Source organism: Coregonus lavaretus (assembly GCF_964263955.1).
Source record: "Coregonus lavaretus genome assembly, chromosome: 24".
In the NCBI taxonomy this organism is placed as follows: Eukaryota; Metazoa; Chordata; class Actinopteri; order Salmoniformes; family Salmonidae; genus Coregonus; species Coregonus lavaretus.
In genome coordinates, this window is record NC_140011.1 from 44778964 (window position 1) to 44802441 (window position 23478).

General features: G+C 45.3%; 1 protein-coding gene across 1 annotated transcript in view; it reads left to right on the plus strand.

Moving 5' to 3' along the window:
• The window catches only part of tpte (transmembrane phosphatase with tensin homology), a 53105-nt gene extending 39551 nt beyond the window's left edge, over nucleotides 1-13554 (plus strand). Inside the window, exons 16-19 of the mRNA XM_084140468.1 lie at nucleotides 7345-7442; nucleotides 7658-7753; nucleotides 8051-8121; nucleotides 11958-13554. Of these exons, the coding sequence (XP_083996594.1) occupies nucleotides 7345-7442; nucleotides 7658-7753; nucleotides 8051-8121; nucleotides 11958-12060 (368 nt within the window). The 3' untranslated portion in view covers nucleotides 12061-13554. The remainder of the gene's footprint in view (nucleotides 1-7344; nucleotides 7443-7657; nucleotides 7754-8050; nucleotides 8122-11957) is intronic.
• The last annotated feature ends 9924 nt before the right edge of the window (nucleotides 13555-23478 follow it).

Consider the following 23478-nt stretch of genomic DNA (forward strand, 5'->3'; position numbering starts at 1 on the left):
CCGTACCACACACACACACTAGACTACCCCCATCTCCGTACCACACACACACACACACACACACACACACACACACACACACACACACACACACTAGACTACCCCCATCTCCGTACCACACACACACACACACACACACACACACACACACACACACACACACACACACACTAGACTACCCCCATCTCCGTACCACACACACACACACACACACACACACACACACACACACACACACACACACTAGACTACCCCCATCTCCGTACCACACACACACACACACACACACACACACACACACACACACACACACTAGACTACCCCCATCTCCGTACCACACACACACACACACACACACACACACACACACACACACACACACACACACACACACTAGACTACCCCCATCTCCGTACCACACACACACACACACACACACACACACACACACACACACACACACACACACACACACACACACACACACACACACACACACACACACTAGACTACCCCCATCTCCGTACCACACACACACACACACACACACACACACTAGACTACCCCCATCTCCGTACCACACACACACACTAGACTACCCCCATCTCCGTACCACACACACACACACACACACACACACACACACACACACACACACACACACACACACTAGACTACCCCCATCTCCGTACCACACACACACACACACACACACACACACACACACACACACACTAGACTACCCCCATCTCCGTACCACACACACACACACACACACACACACACACACACACACACACACACACACACTAGACTACCCCCATCTCCGTACCACACACACACACACACACACACACACACACACACACACACACACACACACACACTAGACTACCCCCATCTCCGTACCACACACACACACACACACACACACACACACACACACACACACACACACACACTAGACTACCCCCATCTCCGTACCACACACACACACTAGACTACCCCCATCTCCGTACCACACACACACACACACACACACACACACACACACACACACACACACACACACACACACACACACACACACTAGACTACCCCCATCTCCGTACCACACACACACACACACACACACACACACACACACACACACACACACACACACACACACACTAGACTACCCCCATCTCCGTACCACACACACACACACACACACACACACACACACACACACACACACACTAGACTACCCCCATCTCCGTACCACACACACACACACACACACACACACACACACACACACACACACACACACACACACTAGACTACCCCCATCTCCGTACCACACACACACACTAGACTACCCCCATCTCCGTACCACACACACACACACACACACACACACACACACACACACACACACACACACACACACTAGACTACCCCCATCTCCGTACCACACACACACACACACACACACACACACACACACACACACACACACTAGACTACCCCCATCTCCGTACCACACACACACACTAGACTACCCCCATCTCCGTACCACACACACACACACACACACACACACACACACACACACACACACACACACACTAGACTACCCCCATCTCCGTACCACACACACACACTAGACTACCCCCATCTCCGTACCACACACACACACTAGACTACCCCCATCTCCGTACCACACACACACACTAGACTACCCCCATCTCCGTACCACACACACACACACACACACACACACACACACACACACACACTAGACTACCCCCATCTCCGTACCACACACACACACACACACACACACACACACACACACACACACTAGACTACCCCCATCTCCGTACCACACACACACACACACACACACACACACACACACACACACACACACACACACTAGACTACCCCCATCTCCGTACCACACACACACACACACACACACACACACACACACACACACACACACACTAGACTACCCCCATCTCCGTACCACACACACACACTAGACTACCCCCATCTCCGTACCACACACACACACACACACACACACACACACACACACACACACACACACACACACACACACTAGACTACCCCCATCTCCGTACCACACACACACACACACACACACACACACACACACACACTAGACTACCCCCATCTCCGTACCACACACACACACTAGACTACCCCCATCTCCGTACCACACACACACACTAGACTACCCCCATCTCCGTACCACACACACACACACACACACACACACACACACACACACACACACACACACACACACACTAGACTACCCCCATCTCCGTACCACACACACACACTAGACTACCCCCATCTCCGTACCACACACACACACTAGACTACCCCCATCTCCGTACCACACACACACACTAGACTACCCCCATCTCCGTACCACACACACACACTAGACTACCCCCATCTCCGTACCACACACACACACTAGACTACCCCCATCTCCGTACCACACACACACACACACACACACACACACACACACACACACTAGACTACCCCCATCTCCGTACCACACACACACACACACACACACACACACACACACACTAGACTACCCCCATCTCCGTACCCCACACACACACTAGACTACCCCCATCTCCGTACCACACACACACACACACACACACACTAGACTACCCCCATCTCCGTACCCCACACACACACTAGACTACCCCCATCTCCGTACCACACACACACACACACACACACACACACACACACACACACACACACACACACACACACACTAGACTACCCCCATCTCCGTACCCCACACACACACTAGACTACCCCCATCTCCGTACCACACACACACACACACACACACACACACACACACACACACACTAGACTACCCCCATCTCCGTACCCCACACACACACACTAGACTACCCCCATCTCCGTACCACACACACACACACACACACACACACTAGACTACCCCCATCTCCGTACCCCACACACACACTAGACTACCCCCATCTCCGTACCACACACACACACACACACACACACACACACTAGACTACCCCCATCTCCGTACCACACACACACACACACTAGACTACCCCCATCTCCGTACCACACACACACACACACTAGACTACCCCCATCTCCGTACCACACACACACACACTAGACTACCCCCATCTCCGTACCACACACACACACACACTAGACTACCCCCATCTCCGTACCACACACACACACACACTAGACTACCCCCATCTCCGTACCACACACACACACACACACTAGACTACCCCCATCTCCGTACCACACACACACACACACACTAGACTACCCCCATCTCCGTACCCCACACACACACTAGACTACCCCCATCTCCGTACCACACACACACACTAGACTACCCCCATCTCCGTACCACACACACACACTAGACTACCCCCATCTCCGTACCACACACACACACAATAGACTACCCCCATCTCCGTACCACACACACACACAATAGACTACCCCCATCTCCGTACCACACACACACACTAGACTACCCCCATCTCCGTACCACACACACACTAGACTACCCCCATCTCCGTACCCCACACACACACACTAGACTACCCCCATCTCCGTACCACACACACACACACACACACACACACACACACACACACACACACACTAGACTACCCCCATCTCCGTACCACACACACACACTAGACTACCCCCATCTCCGTACCCCACACACACACACTAGACTACCCCCATCTCCGTACCACACACACACACACTAGACTACCCCCATCTCCGTACCACACACACACACACTAGACTACCCCCATCTCCGTACCACACACACACACTAGACTACCCCAATCTCTGTACCACACACACACACACTAGACTACCCCCATCTCCGTACCACACACACACACACTAGACTACCCCCATCTCCGTACCACACACACACACTAGACTACCCCCATCTCCGTACCCCACACACACACTAGACTACCCCCATCTCCGTACCACACACACACACACTAGACTACCCCCATCTCCGTACCCCACACACACTAGACTACCCCCATCTCCGTACCCCACACACACACTAGACTACCCCCATCTCCGTACCACACACACACACTAGACTACCCCCATCTCCGTACCACACACACACACTAGACTACCCCCATCTCCGTACCACACACACACACACTAGACTACCCCCATCTCCGTACCCCACACACACACACTAGACTACCCCCATCTCCGTACCACACACACACTAGACTACCCCCATCTCCGTACCCCACACACACACACTAGACTACCCCCATCTCCGTACCACACACACACAACCCTCAGTCGTTCAGTTAATTTCAAGCACAGACTCCACCACAAAGACCTGGGAGGTTTTCTAATGCCTCGCAAAGACACCTATTACAGTGCGTTCGGAAAGTATTCAGACCCCTTGACTTTTTCCACATTTTGTTACGTTACAGCCTTATTCTAAAATGGATTGAATAATTGTTTTTCCTAAAAAGCAATCTACACACAATACCCCATAATGACAAAGCGAAAACAGGTTTTAAGAAAATGTTGCTAAAAAACTAAAAACGGATACCTTATTACATAAATAGTTTTAAAAATTTTCCCCACCGGAAAACCCCCCCTCACATTTTTGCGTTGAGGCACGAACTTAGAAGCTCCGTGCAGTCCATCCTGTTTCCATTGATCATCCTTGAGATGTTTCTACAACTTGATTGGAGTCCACCTGTGGTAAATTCAATTGATTGGACATGATTTGGAAAGGCACACACCTGTCTATATAAGGTCCCACAGTTGACAGTGCATGTCAGAGCAAAACCAAGCCATGAGGTCGAAGGAATTGTCCGTAGAGCTCCGAGACAGGATCGTGTCGAGGCACAGATCTGGGGAAGGGTACCAAAAAATGTCTGCAGCATTGAAGGTCTCCAAGAACACAGTGGCCTCCATCATTCTAGAGCTGTCCGCCTGGCCAAACTGAGCAATCAGGGGAGAAGGTCCTTGGTCAGGGAGGTGACCAAGAACCCGATGGTCACTGACAGAGCTCCAGAGTTCATCTGTAGAGATGGGAGAACCTTCCAGAAGGACAACCGTCTCTGCAGCACTCCACCAATCAGGCCTTTATGGTAGAGTGTCCAGATGGAAGCCACTCATCAGTAAAAAGGCACATGGCAACCCGCTTGGAGTTTGCCAAAAGGCACCTAAAGGACTCTCAGACCATGAGAAACAAGATTCTCTGGTCTGATGAAACCAAGATTGAACTCTTTGGCCTGAATGCCAAGCGTCACGTCTGGAGGTAACCTGGCACCATCCCTACAGTGAAGCAAGGTGGTGGCAGCATCATGCTGTGGTGATGTTTTTCAGCGGCAGGGACTGGGAGACTAGTCAGGATCGAAGGAAAGATGAAAGGAGCAAAGTACAGAGAGATCCTTGATGAAAACCTGCTCCAGAGCGCTCAGGACCTCAGACTGGGGTGAAGGTTCACCTTCCAAAAGGACAACGACCCGAAGCACACAGCCAAGACAACGCAGGAGTTGCTTCAGGACAAGTCTCTGAATGTCCTTGAGTGGCCCAGCCAGAGCCTGGACTTGAACCCGATCGAACATCTCTGGAGATACCTGAAAATAGCTGTGCAGCGACGCTCCCCATCCAACCTGACAGAGCTTGAGAGGATCTGCAGAGAGGAATGGGAAAATTTCCCCAAATACAGGTGTGCCAAGCTTGTAGCGTCATACCCAAGAAGACTCAAGTCTGTAATCGCTGCCAAAGTTGCTTCAACAAAGTACTGAGTAAAGGGTCTGAATACTTATGTAAATGTGATATTTCAGGTTTTTTTTCTTTTATACATTTGCTAAAATGTCTAAACTGTTTTTGATTTGTCATTATGGGGTATTGTGTGTAGATTGATTAGGAATAAGGCTGTAATTGATTTAGAATAAGGCTGTAACATAACAAAATGTGGAAAAAGTCAAGGGGTCTGAATACTTTCCGAATGCGCTGTACATTTTAGTCATTTAGCAGATGCTCCATATTTATTTTATTTTATCCAGAGTCACTTACAGTAGTGAGTGCATACATTTTCATACTGGTCCCCCGTGGGAATCGAACCCACAACCCTGGCGTTGCAAGCGCCATGCTCTACCAACTGAGCCACACGGGACCATTGGTATATGGGTGAAAAAAAAAAAAAAAAAAGCAGACACTGAATATCCCTTTGAGCATGGTGAAGTTATTAATTAAACGTTAGATGGTGTATCAATACACCCAGTCACTACAAAGGTCCAGGTGTCCTTCCTAGCAATGATCAACAACCAACTTGACAGAGCTTGAATCATTTTTTTAAGAATAATGGGCGAATATTGTACAATCCAGGTATGCAACACTCTTAGAGACTTACCCAGAAACACTCACAGCTGTTATCGCTGCCAAAGGTGATTTCTAACATACTTATCTAATCAAGACATATTCGTTTTATTTTTCATAAAATATGTAAAAAATCATGTAAATTCTCTTCCACTTTGACATTAGAGGGTTGTTGTCAAAAAGGGACAATTCAATAAATTATAATCCCACTTTGTAACATAAATGGGTAAAAAGTCAAGGGGTGAGAAATACTTTCTGAAGGCATTGTAGTTGCTAGCTAGGTTAACGTGCCATAGCTGGCCTGCTCGGTGGAGACGTGTACCCGCTAGCCTGGCTAACTAGCTAACTAGCTAACTAGCTAACTAGCTAATCAAACCGGCTCTAAAATTACAATAGCATATTGCCACCACAGTTTCATTAAACAGAACTTTATTGCTACCGCTATGTCTATTCGTACCTTGATCGTCAGTATTTGCTACTCTCTGGCCATATTATCTCTAATATTATTTGGAGTCTCATTTTAAATCATGCATGTCAGTGTCCAGGTAATGTTGTTCTGCACTAGGGTGGCTGTCGACTGATGTTGCAGCATCTTTAACCTGATTTGACCTCGCTTTCTGGCAACGGTGTAATTTGATAAACAACTTATTGAAATGCAAACAGCAGGTGACGAGACCACACTTTAGGCTGCCGTTGACGGCCATGTTGTTTTAGGCCATTTCAAATAGTTATAATTTCACTTACTTAAAAAAAAAAAAAAAAGCACTGTAATAATGTTCGGTGGCAGGACTTGTGTTACTATCACAACATGCTGCAACACAAGACAAGCTATTAACCCTATGATGATGACAGATGGTTGAATGAGAATCCTTTTTTTTCTCTGTGTTCTAGGTGTGGGTAAAGGGAACGGTAGTGACTTGAAGGTGAAAATCATTGTAAGGAAGGAGCTAGTGTTCCTGGGTGTCTGTGCCAAACAACAGAACTGCACGGTGAGGCACACAACCGAATGATTGATTGGATTGATTGGTTAATTGATATATTGATCTGTCCCAGGTGTTTCCTGGTGTTGGTAATGATATATTGATGTATTGATCTGTCCCAGGTGTTTCCTGATGTTGGTAATGATATATATATTGATGTATTGATCTGTCCCAGGTGTTTCCTGATGTTGGTAATGATATATTGATGTATTGATCTGTCCCAGGTGTTTCCTGATGCTGGTAACAACGCAGTGGTGATCAGCCTGCAGGAGGGGCCTGTTGTCAGCGGCGACGTTAAGGTCATGTTTGAGTCCTCTGCTGTGAGTACCTGTGGTTGGGGGAAGAATTTAGACGTGACACAAGAGTACCTGTATTCAGTGTAAGACTTTAGAGGTAACACAACTAACTGGAGCTTGTGTTTGGGGGAAGATTTTAAACGTAACACAACTAATGGAAGCTTCTAGTAAGGGGAACATTTTTAAAAGCCATTCGAAGCTGGTGTATAGGGACATATTTCAAATGTAACACGAATACAATTCACACTCACATAGCCCTTTGGTGTATTTTATCTTCAATATATTGTCTTCTAATAATGCTAACTGTATCTTCCACTCCAGGGTCTCCCTAAAGGATATGAAGACTGTCCTTTCTATTTCTGGTTCAACACCTCCTTCATAGAGGACAAGAGGTATGGCTGTCCACTCCATCTGTGGGAATGAGCCCTAATACTCCAATGACTCATGAGGTCTTTGCTAATATTGTTCTACTTACCCTACCTTCAGTCTTTAACCCCTAATGTTGTTCTACTTACCCTACCTTCAGTCTTTAACCCCCCTAATGTTGTTCTACTTACCCTACCTTCAGTCTTTAACCCCTAATGCTGTTCTACTTACCCTACCTTCAGTCTTTAACCCCTAATGTTGTTCTACTTACCCTACCTTCAGTCTTTAACCCCTAATGTTGTTCTACTTACCCTACCTTCAGTCTTTAACCCCTAATGTTGTTCTACTTACCCTACCTTCAGTCTTTAACCCCCCTAATGTTGTTCTACTTACCCTACCTTCAGTCTTTAACCCCTAATGCTGTTCTACTTACCCTACCTTCAGTCTTTAACCCCCCTAATGTTGTTCTACTTACCCTACCTTCAGTCTTTAACCCCTAATGCTGTTCTACTTACCCTACCTTCAGTCTTTAACCCCTAATGCTGTTCTACTTACCCTACCTTCAGTCTTTAACCCCCCTAATGTTGTTCTACTTACCCTACCTTCAGTCTTTAACCCCTAATGTTGTTCTACTTACCCTACCTTCAGTCTTTAACCCCCTAATGTTGTTCTACTTACCCTACCTTCAGTCTTTACCCCTAATGTTGTTCTACTTACCCTACCTTCAGTCTTTAACCCCCCTAATGTTGTTCTACTTACCCTACCTTCAGTCTTTAACCCCTAATGTTGTTCTACTTACCCTACCTTCAGTCTTTAACCCCTAATGTTGTTCTACTTACCCTACCTTCAGTCTTTAACCCCTAATGTTGTTCTACTTACCCTACCTTCAGTCTTTAACCCCTAATGTTGTTCTACTTACCCTACCTTCAGTCTTTAACCCCTAATGTTGTTCTACTTACCCTACCTTCAGTCTTTAACCCCTAATGCTGTTCTACTTACCCTACCTTCAGTCTTTAACCCCTAATGCTGTTCTACTTACCCTACCTTCAGTCTTTAACCCCTAATGCTGTTCTACTTACCCTACCTTCAGTCTTTAACCCCCTAATGTTGTTCTACTTACCCTACCTTCAGTCTTTAACCCCCTAATGTTGTTCTACTTACCCTACCTTCAGTCTTTAACCCCTAATGTTGTTCTACTTACCCTACCTTCAGTCTTTAACCCCTAATGTTGTTCTACTTACCCTACCTTCAGTCTTTAACCCCTAATGCTGTTCTACTTACCCTACCTTCAGTCTTTAACCCCCTAATGTTGTTCTACTTACCCTACCTTCAGTCTTTAACCCCTAATGTTGTTCTACTTACCCTACCTTCAGTCTTTAACCCCCCTAATGTTGTTCTACTTACCCTACCTTCAGTCTTTAACCCCTAATGTTGTTCTACTTACCCTACCTTCAGTCTTTAACCCCTAATGTTGTTCTACTTACCCTACCTTCAGTCTTTAACCCCTAATGCTGTTCTACTTACCCTACCTTCAGTCTTTAACCCCCCTAATGTTGTTCTACTTACCCTACCTTCAGTCTTTAACCCCTAATGCTGTTCTACTTACCCTACCTTCAGTCTTTAACCCCTAATGTTGTTCTACTTACCCTACCTTCAGTCTTTAACCCCTAATGTTGTTCTACTTACCCTACCTTCAGTCTTTAACCCCTAATGTTGTTCTACTTACCCTACCTTCAGTCTTTAACCCCTAATGTTGTTCTACTTACCCTACCTTCAGTCTTTAACCCCTAATGTTGTTCTACTTACCCTACCTTCAGTCTTTAACCCCTAATGTTGTTCTACTTACCCTACCTTCAGTCTTTAACCCCTAATGTTGTTCTATTTACCCTACCTTCAGTCTTTAACCCCTAATGTTGTTCTACTTACCCTACCTTCAGTCTTTAACCCCTAATGTTGTTCTACTTACCCTACCTTCAGTCTTTAACCCCTAATGTTGTTCTACTTACCCTACCTTCAGTCTTTAACCCCTAATGTTGTTCTACTTACCCTACCTTCAGTCTTTAACCCCTAATGTTGTTCTACTTACCCTACCTTCAGTCTTTAACCCCTAATGCTGTTCTACTTACCCTACCTTCAGTCTTTAACCCCTAATGTTGTTCTACTTACCCTACCTTCAGTCTTTAACCCCTAATGCTGTTCTACTTACCCTACCTTCAGTCTTTAACCCCTAATGTTGTTCTACTTACCCTACCTTCAGTCTTTAACCCCTAATGTTGTTCTACTTACCCTACCTTCAGTCATTAACCCCTAATGTTGTTCTACTTACCCTACCTTCAGTCTTTAACCCCTAATGTTGTTCTACTTACCCTACCTTCAGGCTTTAACCCCTAATGTTGTTCTACTTACCCTACCTTCAGTCTTTAACCCCTAATGCTGTTCTACTTACCCTACCTTCAGTCTTTAACCCCTAATGTTGTTCTACTTACCCTACCTTCAGTCTTTAACCCCTAATGTTGTTCTACTTACCCTACCTTCAGTCTTTAACCCCTAATGTTGTTCTACTTACCCTACCTTCAGTCTTTAACCCCTAATGCTGTTCTACTTACCCTACCTTCAGTCTTTAACCCCTAATGTTGTTCTACTTACCCTACCTTCAGTCTTTAACCCCTAATGTTGTTCTACTTACCCTACCTTCAGTCTTTAACCCCTAATGTTGTTCTACTTACCCTACCTTCAATCTTTAACCCCTAATGTTGTTCTACTTACCCTACCTTCAGTCTTTAACCCCTAATGTTGTTCTACTTACCCTACCTTCAGTCTTTAACCCCTAATGTTGTTCTACTTACCCTACCTTCAGTCTTTAACCCCTAATGTTGTTCTACTTACCCTACCTTCAGTCTTTAACCCCTAATGTTGTTCTACTTACCCTACCTTCAGTCTTTAACCTCTAATGTTGTTCTACTTACCCTACCTTCAGTCTTTAACCCCTAATGTTGTTCTACTTACCCTACCTTCAGTCTTTAACCCCTAATGTTGTTCTACTTACCCTACCTTCAGTCTTTAACCCCTAATGCTGTTCTACTTACCCTACCTTCAGTCTTTAACCCCTAATGCTGTTCTACTTACCCTACCTTCAGTCTTTAACCCCTAATGTTGTTCTACTTACCCTACCTTCAGTCTTTAACCCCTAATGCTGTTCTACTTACCCTACCTTCAGTCTTTAACCCCTAATGCTGTTCTACTTACCCTACCTTCAGTCTTTAACCCCTAATGCTGTTCTACTTACCCTACCTTCAGTCTTTAACCCCTAATGCTGTTCTACTTACCCTACCTTCAGTCTTTAACCCCTAATGTTGTTCTACTTACCCTACCTTCAGTCTTTAACCCCTAATGTTGTTCTACTTACCCTACCTTCAGTCTTTAACCCCTAATGTTGTTCTACTTACCCTACCTTCAGTCTTTAACCCCTAATGTTGTTCTACTTACCCTACCTTCAGTCTTTAACCCCTAATGTTGTTCTACTTACCCTACCTTCAGTCTTTAACCCCCTAATGTTGTTCTACTTACCCTACCTTCAGTCTTTAACCCCCTAATGTTGTTATATTTACCCTACCTTCAGTCTTTAACCCCTAATGCTGTTCTACTTACCCTACCTTCAGTCATTAACCCCTAATGTTGTTCTACTTACCCTACCTTCAGTCTTTAACCCCCTAATGTTGTTATATTTACCCTACCTTCAGTCTTTAACCCCTAATGTTGTTCTACTTACCCTACCTTCAGTCTTTAACCCCCTAATGTTGTTATATTTACCCTACCTTCAGTCTTTAACCCCCTAATGTTGTTATATTTACCCTACCTCCAGACTGGTCCTATCTAGAGAAGAACTGGACAACCCCCACAAGGCCAAGACCTGGGATCTGTACAAGGAGGACTTTGGAGTCACCCTGTCTTTCTCTGAACCATGACCTCTAACCTTTAACCCCTGTCCCACTCTGAGCCCTTAACCCCCGGTAACAACCCTGTGTGTGTGTACCAAATATCACCTTATTACCTGTATAGTGCCCTTGGGGCCTGTATAAAAGGAAAGCACTGTATAGGGAATAGGGTACCATTTGGGATGCAAGCCTTCTCTGACCCCTGACCTTTAACCTCTGACCCATGATATCCCTGGTCAGACTAAAGGGTCTGCACTTCCTGAACTAGCCAAAGACACTCCACTACCAGAAATGACTGGCTATGTCCCAATCATCTATCCTTCCTCCCGAAGGTGTGCACTTGTTCATTTCCTTTCCATCATTTGATAAAGCAAATTACTGGTATAAGAAATATGGTAGAAACTCTAGCCTGTGCCTCCACCAATCCAACGCAGGAAGCAGCGAACGTGTGTACACTTCAGGAGAAAGGAGATATTATTGGGACCGACCCCCTGATGTCTGTCTGTTTGCACTGAGCCGTTAGACCACTCTCTGTGGTCAATCTGTGGATCCACTCTGTTAGACCACTCTCTGTGGTCAATCTGTGGATCCACTCTGTTAGACCACTCTCTGTGGTCAATCTGTGGATCCACTCTGTTAGACCACTCTCTGTGGTCAATCTGTGGATCCACTCTGTTAGACCACTCTCTGTGGTCAATCTGTGGATCCACTCTGTTAGACCACTCTCTGTGGTCAATCTGTGGATCCACTCTGTTAGACCACTCTCTGTGGTCAATCTGTGGATCCACTCTGTTAGACCACTCTCTGTGGTCAATCTGTGGATCCACTCTGTTAGACCACTCTCTGTGGTCAATCTGTGGATCCACTCTGTTAGACCACTCTCTGTGGTCAATCTGTGGATCCACTCTGTTAGACCACTCTCTGTGGTCAATCTGTGGATCCACTCTGCCATGTTAGCATGATTTTCTATTACATTTCAAACATTTCTGTAAAAAAAAAAAAAAAAAGGGATCATTTGGATGTGAGGGATGTTCAACACTAAAGCCTTAAAGATGATTGTTGTGGAAACCTTGAAGAATATGGGCTGGTTTCCCGGACATGGATTATGCCTAGTCCTGGATTAGGATAATCTGAAACCAGGCCTATAAATTAAACCTTGAATATTATATTCTAATATTCTCCTGTCAATCCAAAGGTGTATACTACAAAGCAAGATCAATAAATTAGCAAACTAAGCCTAAATGATCTGAAATAACTTTTTATTTGTTTAATAAGGATAAACTTGAAATGGGCATGGTCCCATTGACTCAACAACCAGAAACAAATGTCTGAGTTTAGCTTTCTTAATGAATCAGAAAATCAATAGTTATTTCTGGTTGTTTATCAGTTAGCTGGCTAACTCGTTGAACCAGCTGTGTAGTAGCAACTCTCTGGACAGTGAAATGGGCGGTAGCTGAGGCAGATTGGGTTTTCTAATTCACTACAATATCACAGTGTGTTCCAATTAAAAATACACCTACACAGATTTCCATATGTCATGTTTTTTTTCTTCATATTTTACTCCAATAACACATTATACTTGTACATACTATAGATGACAAAAGGGACAATGTTCCTGCTTTCACAGAGACCACATTCACGGTAAACGCTGCATATGTCGGCTCAATCGGAAATTACCTTTTAAAATGTCAATCTCGCTATAACCATTGACTTCCGCGGTCCAGATTTGAATCTAAGCCTAACTTAATACAGTCTAGTCTTTATGAGTGTAATGACAGTGAAACCCATTTAACCAAAGAACCATACGTGTGTTTTTCATTTTCAGATGATTACTGATTTTATTTTTATCATATTATAAGTTTACTGTAATGTCCAGAGTCTCAACAGGCATGGAAGTGACTTGTACATGTTGTCATTTATGTTGTCTGTATGTTAAATGGCATATTATTATATTATTATTATTATTATTATTATTAATATAAAGACTGGGTGATTCATAACGACTATACAACTAGAAATATACCGTATCACAACCTTCCAAAAAACTCAGATTCTTCGGTTGAAAGGGTTCTGTTGTAAATGCATTCCTGTGACGACTTCTCAGACCGGAAGGAAGTAGTGTGTCTCGTGACGAGGACGAGGAATGATGTCGCTGCCGTGTTTACCCAGGGTTACTATGGAGACACGTTCAGTAGCCGAACGTTAGCGGACGTTGCAGATAGAAATTCCATGAACAGAGCTGATGTGATTCCTTGTTCTGCATGTCAGAGAGGCATGTTTGCAGATTTCTTTCTGAACATTTCAGGGAGGTTCAGTGAGCCTGACCTCACACTTCACAAATGGCACACTATTCCCTTCATAGTGCCTCAGGGCTCTGGTCAAATGGCACACTATTCCCTTCATAGTGCCACAGGGCTCTGGTCAAATGGCACACTATTCCCTTCATAGTGCCTCAGGGCTCTGGTCAAATGGCACACTATTCCCTTCATAGTGCCACAGGGCCCTGGGTTATGTTGTCATTTAGCTAAATGGGGTTATGTAATTCAACTACTGAACAAAAATATATTTTCCGAACCATAAAATTAGCCTAAATGATATAAAAGATCAGAGTTTTTTTTTCCATCAAACAGGCAAAGAGTCAATACAGGACTAAGATTGAATCATACTACACTGTCTCTGACGCTCATCGGATGTGGCAGGGCTTGAAAACTATTACAGACTACAAAGGGAAGCACAGCCGCGAGCTGCCCAGTGACACAAGCCTACCAGACGAGCTAAACCACTTCTATGCTCGCTTCGAGGCAAGCAACACTGAAGCATGCATGAGAGCACCAGCTGTTCCGGATGACTATGTGATCACGCTCTCCGTAGCCGATGTGAGTAAGACTTTTAAGCAGGTCAACATTCACAAGGCCGCAGGGCCAGACGGATTACCAGGACGTGTACTCCGAGCATGTGCTGACCAACTGGCAAGTGTCTTCACTGACATTTTCAACATGTCCCTGACTGAGTCTGTAATACCAACATGTTTCAAGCAGACCACCATAGTCCCTGTGCCCAAGGACTCTAAGATAACCTGCCTAAATGACTACCGACCCGTAGCACTGACGTCTGTAGCCATGAAGTGCTTTGAAAGGCTGGTCATGGCTCACATCAACAGCATTATCCCAGAAACCCTAGACCCACTCCAATTTGCATACCGCCCCAACAGATCCACAGATGATGCAATCTCTATTGCACTCCACACTGCCCTTTCCCACCTGGACAAGAGGAACACCTACGTGAGAATGCTATTCATTGACTACAGCTCAGCATTCAACACCATAGTGTCCTCTAAGCTCATCACTAAGCTAAGGATCCTGGGACTAAACACCTCCCTCTGCAACTGGATCCTGGACTTCCTGACGGGCCGCCCCCAGGTGGTAAGGGTAGGTAACAACACATCTGCCACACTGATCCTCAACACGGGGGCCCCTCAGGGGTGCGTGCTCAGTCCCCTCCTGTACTCTCTGTTCACCCATGACTGCATGGCCAGGCACGACTCCAACACCATCATTAAGTTTGCCGACGACACAACAGTGGTAGGCCTGATCACCGACAATGATGAGACAGCCTATAGGGAGGAGGTCAGAGACCTGGCCGTGTGGTGCCAGGACAACAACCTCTCCCTCAACGTGACCAAGACAAAGGAGATGATTGTGGACTACAGGAAAAAAAAGAGGACTGAGCACGCCCCCATTCTCATCGACGGGGCTGTAGTGGAACAGGTTGAGAGCTTCAAGTTCCTTGGTGTCCACATCACCAACGAACTATCATGGTCCAAACACACCAAGACAGTCGTGAAGAGGGCACGACAAAGCCTATTCCCCCTCAGGAGACTGAAAAGATTTGGCATGGGTCCTCAGATCCTCAAAAAATTCTACAGCTGCACCATCGAGAGCATCCTGACTGGTTGCATCACCGCCTGGTATGGCAACTGCTTGGCCTCCGACCGCAAGGCACTACAGAGGGTAGTGCGTACGGCCCAGTACATCACTGGGGCCAAGTTTCCTGCCATCCAGGACCTCTATACCAGACGGTGTCAGAGGAAGGCCCTCAAAATTGTCAAAGACTCCAGCCACCCTAGTCATAGACTGTTCTCTCTGCTAACGCACGGCAAGCGGTACCGGAGTGCCAAGTCTAGGTCCAAAAGACTTCTCAACAGCTTCTACCCCCAAGCCATAAGACTCCTGAACAGCTAATCATGGCTACCCGGACTATTTGCACTGCCCCCCCACCCCATCCTTTTTACGCTGCTGCTACTCTGTTAATTATTTATGCATAGTCACTTATAGACACCGTATTTAAAGGTATGGCTTAAGATAAATGTACTGAAAACCCGATTTTAAATAAAAACTCCACTAGTAAATATGTTGGCCAGCAAGTAGGAGGGATTTCAGTGGTTGAATTACATTTATTCTGAGCACGGAAGGGAACCTGCAAAGCCATTACGCACCTTCATAAGGTAAGTCTGACTATCAACTACTGAGAAATGCATAAGAAAGGTGTGTGTGTGTGTGTGTTTGGTAACTAAATAATGATGCTAATTATGCTGTGAGGACAAGGAATCCGCTGACACTGTCCTCGATTATAATAGTTTATTATATTGAAGATTTCAGCGCCAATTTACAGACTTCTGCAGACATCTGGAGAACAACTTCCCAATCTCTAATATGTTGTTACTCTCCCTCCTTTGTCCCAAGTATTTATAATCTGTGACATGATATGGGTGGTTTCCCCTACAGTCCCAGGACGCCACATAACAGACTTCCTCTGCTCTCCAGATGCTTCCTCAAGCTGAGTCAACTTCCTCTAACACACCATTTGCAAACATCAGCAAAGTTATAAATTGTTTAGACACTACATGTGCTTTTGTAAGTCTGAATCGGGCCCTACGTGAATATTAAAATGAACATAATATACTAATTTATCTGCCTTGATTATGAGATCCGATAGGAATTCATGAAACTCAGGGATTAACGATGTACAGTGCCTTCGGAAAGTATTCAGACCCCTTGACTTTTTTCACATTTTGTTACGTTACAGCCTTATTATAAAATGGATTAAATTTAAAAAAAATATCCTCAGCAATCTATGCATAATGCCCCATAATGACAAAGCAAAAACAGATTTTTAGAAATTGTAGCAAATTTTATAAAAAATCAAAAACAGATACCTTATTTACATAAGTATTCAGACCCTTTGCTATGAGACTCGAAATTGAGCTCAGGTGCATCCTGTTTCCATTGATCATCCTTGAGATGTTTCTACAACTTGATTGGAGTCCGCCTATGGTATTGATTGGACATGATTTGGAAAGGCACACACCTGTCTATATAAGGTCCCACATGTCAGAGCAAAAACCAAGCCATGAGGTCGAAGGAATTGTCCATAGAGCTCCGAGACAGGATTGTGTTGAGGCATAGATCTGGGGAAGGGTACCAGAAATTGCAGCATTGAAGGTCCCCAAGGACACAGTGGCCTCCATAATTCTTAAATGGAAGAAGTTTGGAACCACCAAGACTCTTCCTAGAGCTGGCCGCCCTGCCAAACTGAGCAGTCGGGGGAGAAGGGCCTTGGTCAGGGAGGTGACCAAGAACCCGATGGTCACTCTGACAGAGCTCCAGAGTTCCTCTGTGGAGATGGGAGAACCTTCCAGAAGGACAACCATCTCTGCAGCACTCCACCAATCAGGCCTTTATGGTAGAGTGGCCAGACGGAAGCCACTCCTCAGTAAAAGGCACATGACAGCCCGCTTGGAGTTTGCCAAAAGGCACCAAAAGACTCTCAGACCATGAGAAACAAGATTCTCTGGTCTGAAGAAACCAAGATTGAACTCTTTGACCTGAATGCCAAGCGTCACGTCTGGAGGTAACCTGGCACCATCCCTACGGTGAAGCACGGTGGTGGCAGCATCATGCTGTGGGGATGTTTTTCAGCGGCAGGGACTGTGAGACTAGTCAGGATCGAAAGAAAGATGAACGGAGCAAAGTACAGAGAGATCCTTGATGAAAACCTGCTCCAGAGTGCTCAGGACCTCAGACTGGGGCAAAGGTTCACCTTCCAACAGGACAACGACCCTAAGCACACAGCCAAGACAACGCAGCAGTGGCTTCGGGACAAGTCTCTGAATGTGCTTGAGTGGCCCAGCCAGAGTCCAGACTTGAACCCGATAGAACATCTCTGGAGAGACCTGAAAATAGCTGTGCAGCGACACTCCCCATCCAACCTGACAGAGCTTGAGAGGATCTGCAGAGAAGAATGGGAGAAACTCCCAAAATACAGGTGTGCCAAGCTTGTAGCGTCATACCCAAGAAGACTTGAGGCTGTAATCGCTGCCAAAGGTGCTTCAACAAAGTACTGAGTAAAAGGTCTGAATACTTATGTAAATGTGATATTTCTGGGGGTTTTTGAAATATAAATTAGCAAAACAATCCATAACCTGTTTTTGCTTTGTCATTATGGGTTATTGTGTGTAGATTGATGAGGGGAAAAAACTATTTAGTCCATTTTAGAATAAGGCTGTAACGTAACAAAATATGGAAAAAGTCAAGGGGTCTCAATACTTTCCGAATGCACTGTATCGGGGCCAGGAGGTAAACAGTAGCTAAAAGTAGAATTGAGTAGGCTGCATAGGTTTAATGACTAGAACCTCAAAAGATAAAGTCATTTTTAGTAAATTTAAATTTGGTGGCTTGAATGTTAGCAACACCTCTAGCGTAGCCAGGAGGAGAGGAGAGCCAGGAGGAGAGGAGAGCCAAGAGGAGAGGAGAGCCAGGAGGAGAGGAGAGCCAAGAGGAGAGGAGAGCCAGGAGGCCTCATTTTAAAGCAGTACATTCATCAGAGACACATAACAACTCACATAATTCTGCCCCAAAACAATGAACATTCCTCTCACCAAGTGGAATATGGGCTATTTAGGTGATGCCATCAAGGGGCGTAAAATATTTAGGCAAGGGCCGTAAAATATTTAGCTTGTCCATGCCCAACGATCCTCTCCAGGATGCTGTTGGGAGAATGCAATGCGGCTCCGTCAAAGTCAGGTAACATAAATCATGTAGTAGCATAGAGTACAGGCCTACGATAGAAAGAATAGTAGCCTGGTTTTACTCCAGCCTACAGTCTACAGAATAGTAGCCTGGTTTTACTCTAGCCTACAGTCTACAGAATAGTAGCCTGGTTTTACTCTAGCCTACAGTCTACAGAATAGTAGCCTGGTTTTACTCCAGCCTACAGTCTACAGAATAGTAGCCTGGTTTTACTCTAGCCTACAGTCTACAGAATAGTAGCCTGGTTTTACTCTAGCCTACAGTCTACAGAATAGTAGCCTGGTTTTACTCTAGCCTACAGTCTACAGAATAGTAGCCTGGAGACCAAATATACTGAACAAAAATATAATAAACGCATAATACAACAATTTCAAAGATTTTAATGAGTTCATTTAAGGAATTCAGTTAATTGAAATAAGTAAATTAGGCCCTAATCTATGGATTTCACATGAATGGGAATACAGATATGCATCTGTTGATCACAGATTCCTTTAAAAAAAAGTAGGGGTGTGGATCAGAAAACCAGTCAGTATCTGGTGTGACCATTTGCCTCATGCAGCGCGACACATCTCCTACGGATAGAGTTGATCAGACTGTTGATTGTGGCCTGTGGAATGTTGTCCCACTCCTCTTCAATGGCTGTGCGAAGTTGCTGGATATTGGAGGGAACTGGAACACGCTGTCGTACACGTCGATCCAGTGCATTCCAAACATGCTCAATGGGTGACATGTCTGGTGAGTATGCAGGCCATGGAAGAACTGGGAGTTTTATTGTCCCCAGCACAACATTTCATTTACATTTACGTCATTTAGCAGACGCTCTTATCCAGAGCGACTTACAAATAGGTGCATTCACCTTATAGCCAGTGGGATAACCACTTTACAATGTTTTTTTTTTTTTTTTTTGGGGGGGGGGGAGCTTGTTCCACCATTGGGGTGCCAGAGCAGCGAACAGTTTTGACTGGGCTGGGCGGGAACTATGCTTCCGCAGAGGTAGGGGAGCCAGCAGGCCAGAGGTGGATGAACGCAGTGCCCTCGCTTGGGTGTAGGGACTGATCAGAGCCTGAAGCTACGGAGGTGCCGTTCCCCTCACAGCTCCGTAGGCAAGCACCATGGTCTTGTAGCAGATGCGAGCTTCAACTGGAAGCCAGTGGAGTGTGCGGAGGAGCGGGGTGACGTGAGAGAACTTGGGAAGGTTGAACACCAGACGGGCTGCGGCATTCTGGATGAGTTGTAGGGGTTTAATGGCACAGGCAGGGAGCCCAGCCAACAGCGAGTTGCAGTAATCCAGACGGGAGATGACAAGTGCCTGGATTAGGACCTGTGCCGCTTCCTGTGTAAGGCAGGGTCGTACTCTCCGAATGTTGTAGAGCATGAACCTACAGGATCGGGTCACCGCCTTGATGTTAGCGGAGAACGACAGGGTGTTGTCCAGGGTCACGCCAAGGCTCTTCGCACTCTGGGAGGAGGACACAACGGAGTTGTCAACCGTGATGGCGAGATCATGGTACAAGGTACACCTGTGTAATGATCATGCTGTTTAATCAGATTCTTGATATGCCACGCCTGTCAAGTTGATGGATTACCTTGGCAAAAGAGAACTGCTCACTAACAGGGATGTAAACAAATTTGCGCACAAGATTTGAGAGAAATAAGCTTTTTGTGCATTTGGAACATTTCTGGGATCTTTTATTTCAGCTCATGAAACATGGGAGCAGCACTTTACATGTTGCGTTTATATTTTTGTTCAGTGTATATGAAAATGTAATGAGACAGATACTTTTTACATCATGTGATGAAATAGACTAAATGGCGATTTTTTATGAATTTATTTGCAAATTATGGTGGAAAATAAGTATTTGGTCACCTACAAACAAGCAAGATTTCTGTCTCTCACAGACCTGTAACTTCTTCTTTAAGAGGCTCCTCTGTCCTCCACTCGTTACCTGTATTAATGGCACCTGTTTGAACTTGTTATCAGTATAAAAGACACCTGTCCACAACCTCAAACAGTCACACTCCAAACTCCACTATGGCCAAGACCGAAGAGCTGTCAAAGGACACAAGAAGCAAAATTGTAGACCTGCACCAGGCTGGGAAGACTGAATCTGCAATAGGTAAGCAGCTTGGTTTGAAGAAATCAACTGTGGGAGCAATTATTAGGAAATGGAAGACATACAAGACCACTGATAATCTCCCTCGATCTGGGGCTCCACTCAAGATCTCAACCCGTGGGGTCAAAATGATCACAAGAACGGTGAGCAAAAATCCCAGAACCACACGGGGGGACCTAGTGAATGACCTGCAGAGAGCTGGGACCAAAGTAACAAAGCCTACCATCAGTAACACACTACGCCGCCAGGGACTCAAATCCTGCAGTGCCAGACGTGTCCCCCTGCTTAAGCCAGTACATGTCCAGGCCCGTCTGAAGTTTGCTAGAGTGCATTTGGATGATCCAGAAGAGGATTGGGAGAATGTCATATGGTCAGATGAAACCAAAATATAACTTTTTGGTAAAAACTCAACTCGTTGTGTTTGGAGGACAAAGAATGCTGAGTTGCATCCAAAGAACACCATACCTACTGTGAAGCATGGGGGTGGAAACATCATGCTTTGGGGCTGTTTTTCTGCAAAGGGACCAGGACGACTGATCCGTGTAAAGGAAAGAATGAATGGGGCCATGTATCGTGAGATTTTGAGTGAAAACCTCCTTCCATCAGCAAGGGCATTGAAGATGAAACGTGGCTGGGTCTTTCAGCATGACAATGATCCTAAACACACCGCCCGGGCAACGAAGGAGTGGCTTCGTAAGAAGCATTTCAAGGTCCTGGAGTGGCCTAGCCAGTCTCCAGATCTCAACCCCATAGAAAATCTTTGGAGGGAGTTGAAAGTCCGTGTTGCCCAGCGACAGCCCCAAAACATCACTGCTCTAGAGGAGATCTGCATGGAGGAATGGGCCAAAATACCAGCAACAGTGTGTGAAAACCTTGTGAAGACTTACAGAAAACGTTTGACCTGTGTCATTGCCAACAAAGGGTATATAACAAAGTATTGAGAAACTTTTGTTATTGACCAAATACTTATTTTCCACCATAATTTGCAAATAAATTCATTAAAAATCCTACAATGTGATTTTCTAGAATTTTTTTCTCATTTTGTCTGTCATAGTTGACGTGTACCTATGATGAAAATTACAGGCCTCTCTCATCTTTTTAAGTGGGAGAACTTGCACAATTGGTGGCTGACTAAATACTTTTTTCCCCCACTGTATAAGCTTGGAGGTAAGAAATGGAACAGATTTCTGTGGTGGTGCGTTACATGAGAACGGGATACTCGGGGAGTTCCTACACTTCACAGCAGCTGAAGGTTTGGATGCTAGTCGCTGCTGATTCATCTCTGTATTGTGCCTTTTGCTAGAGGAGCTTGATGGGTTACGAAACAAAGGCCTGGGTTACGAAACAAAGGCCTGGGTTGCGAAACATATTTAAAATGACTTGTATAATGTTTCTAGGCTGTAGTCTTTACAATATGATTTCTGTAGGCCTTTAGTGCCCTAAAGCCCTTCTATCGAGAAGCAAAATAAAGAGGCTTAACTGTAGGACTCATGAGACATGAGAAATAAATGCACAATTCTCGTTGTGATGGCGAATATCAGGAGTCGGAGAACCGAGCAGAGTGCGGGGCAGTCCGGTGCTGAAATCTTTTCGTCCGACTTTTGTGGGCTCAGCCAGCGCCGGCCTGCCCGTGGTGCTGAATAATGTAGGCCTATGGTTTCACACTCGCACTTTTCAAACCCATATTTGCCATATATTTCACGTGATATGTGTAGGCTACTATTGTACTACATAATTGGTACGCCGTATACCTCCACTACACTACTTTGACACCCATCAGTGGGGATTAAGAAGTGAATATACCAATGCCCATTGAAAAAAAAGTGGATATAACCTCCACTACACCACTGCCCGACATATTTAAGTGAAAATTAGTGCAATCACATTAGCATCCTTTAACACAACACAGGGTTAATGTGACCCAAAAAAAAAGTCACAAAGTGCTATACAGAAAACCCAGCCTAAAACCCCAAGCAATGCAGATGTAGAAGCACGGTACCTAGTCAATGTGCAGGGGTAAGAGGTAATAACATGGCTATATACACAGGGTACCAGTACTGAGTCGATGTGCAGGGGTACGAGGTAATAACATGGCTATATACACAGGGTACCAGTACTGAGTCGATGTGCAGGGGTACGAGGTAATTGAGGTAGATATGCACATATAGGTCGGGATAAAGTGACTCGGCAACAGGACAGACAATAAACAGCAGCGTACGTGATGAGTCAAAAGAGTTAGTGCAAAA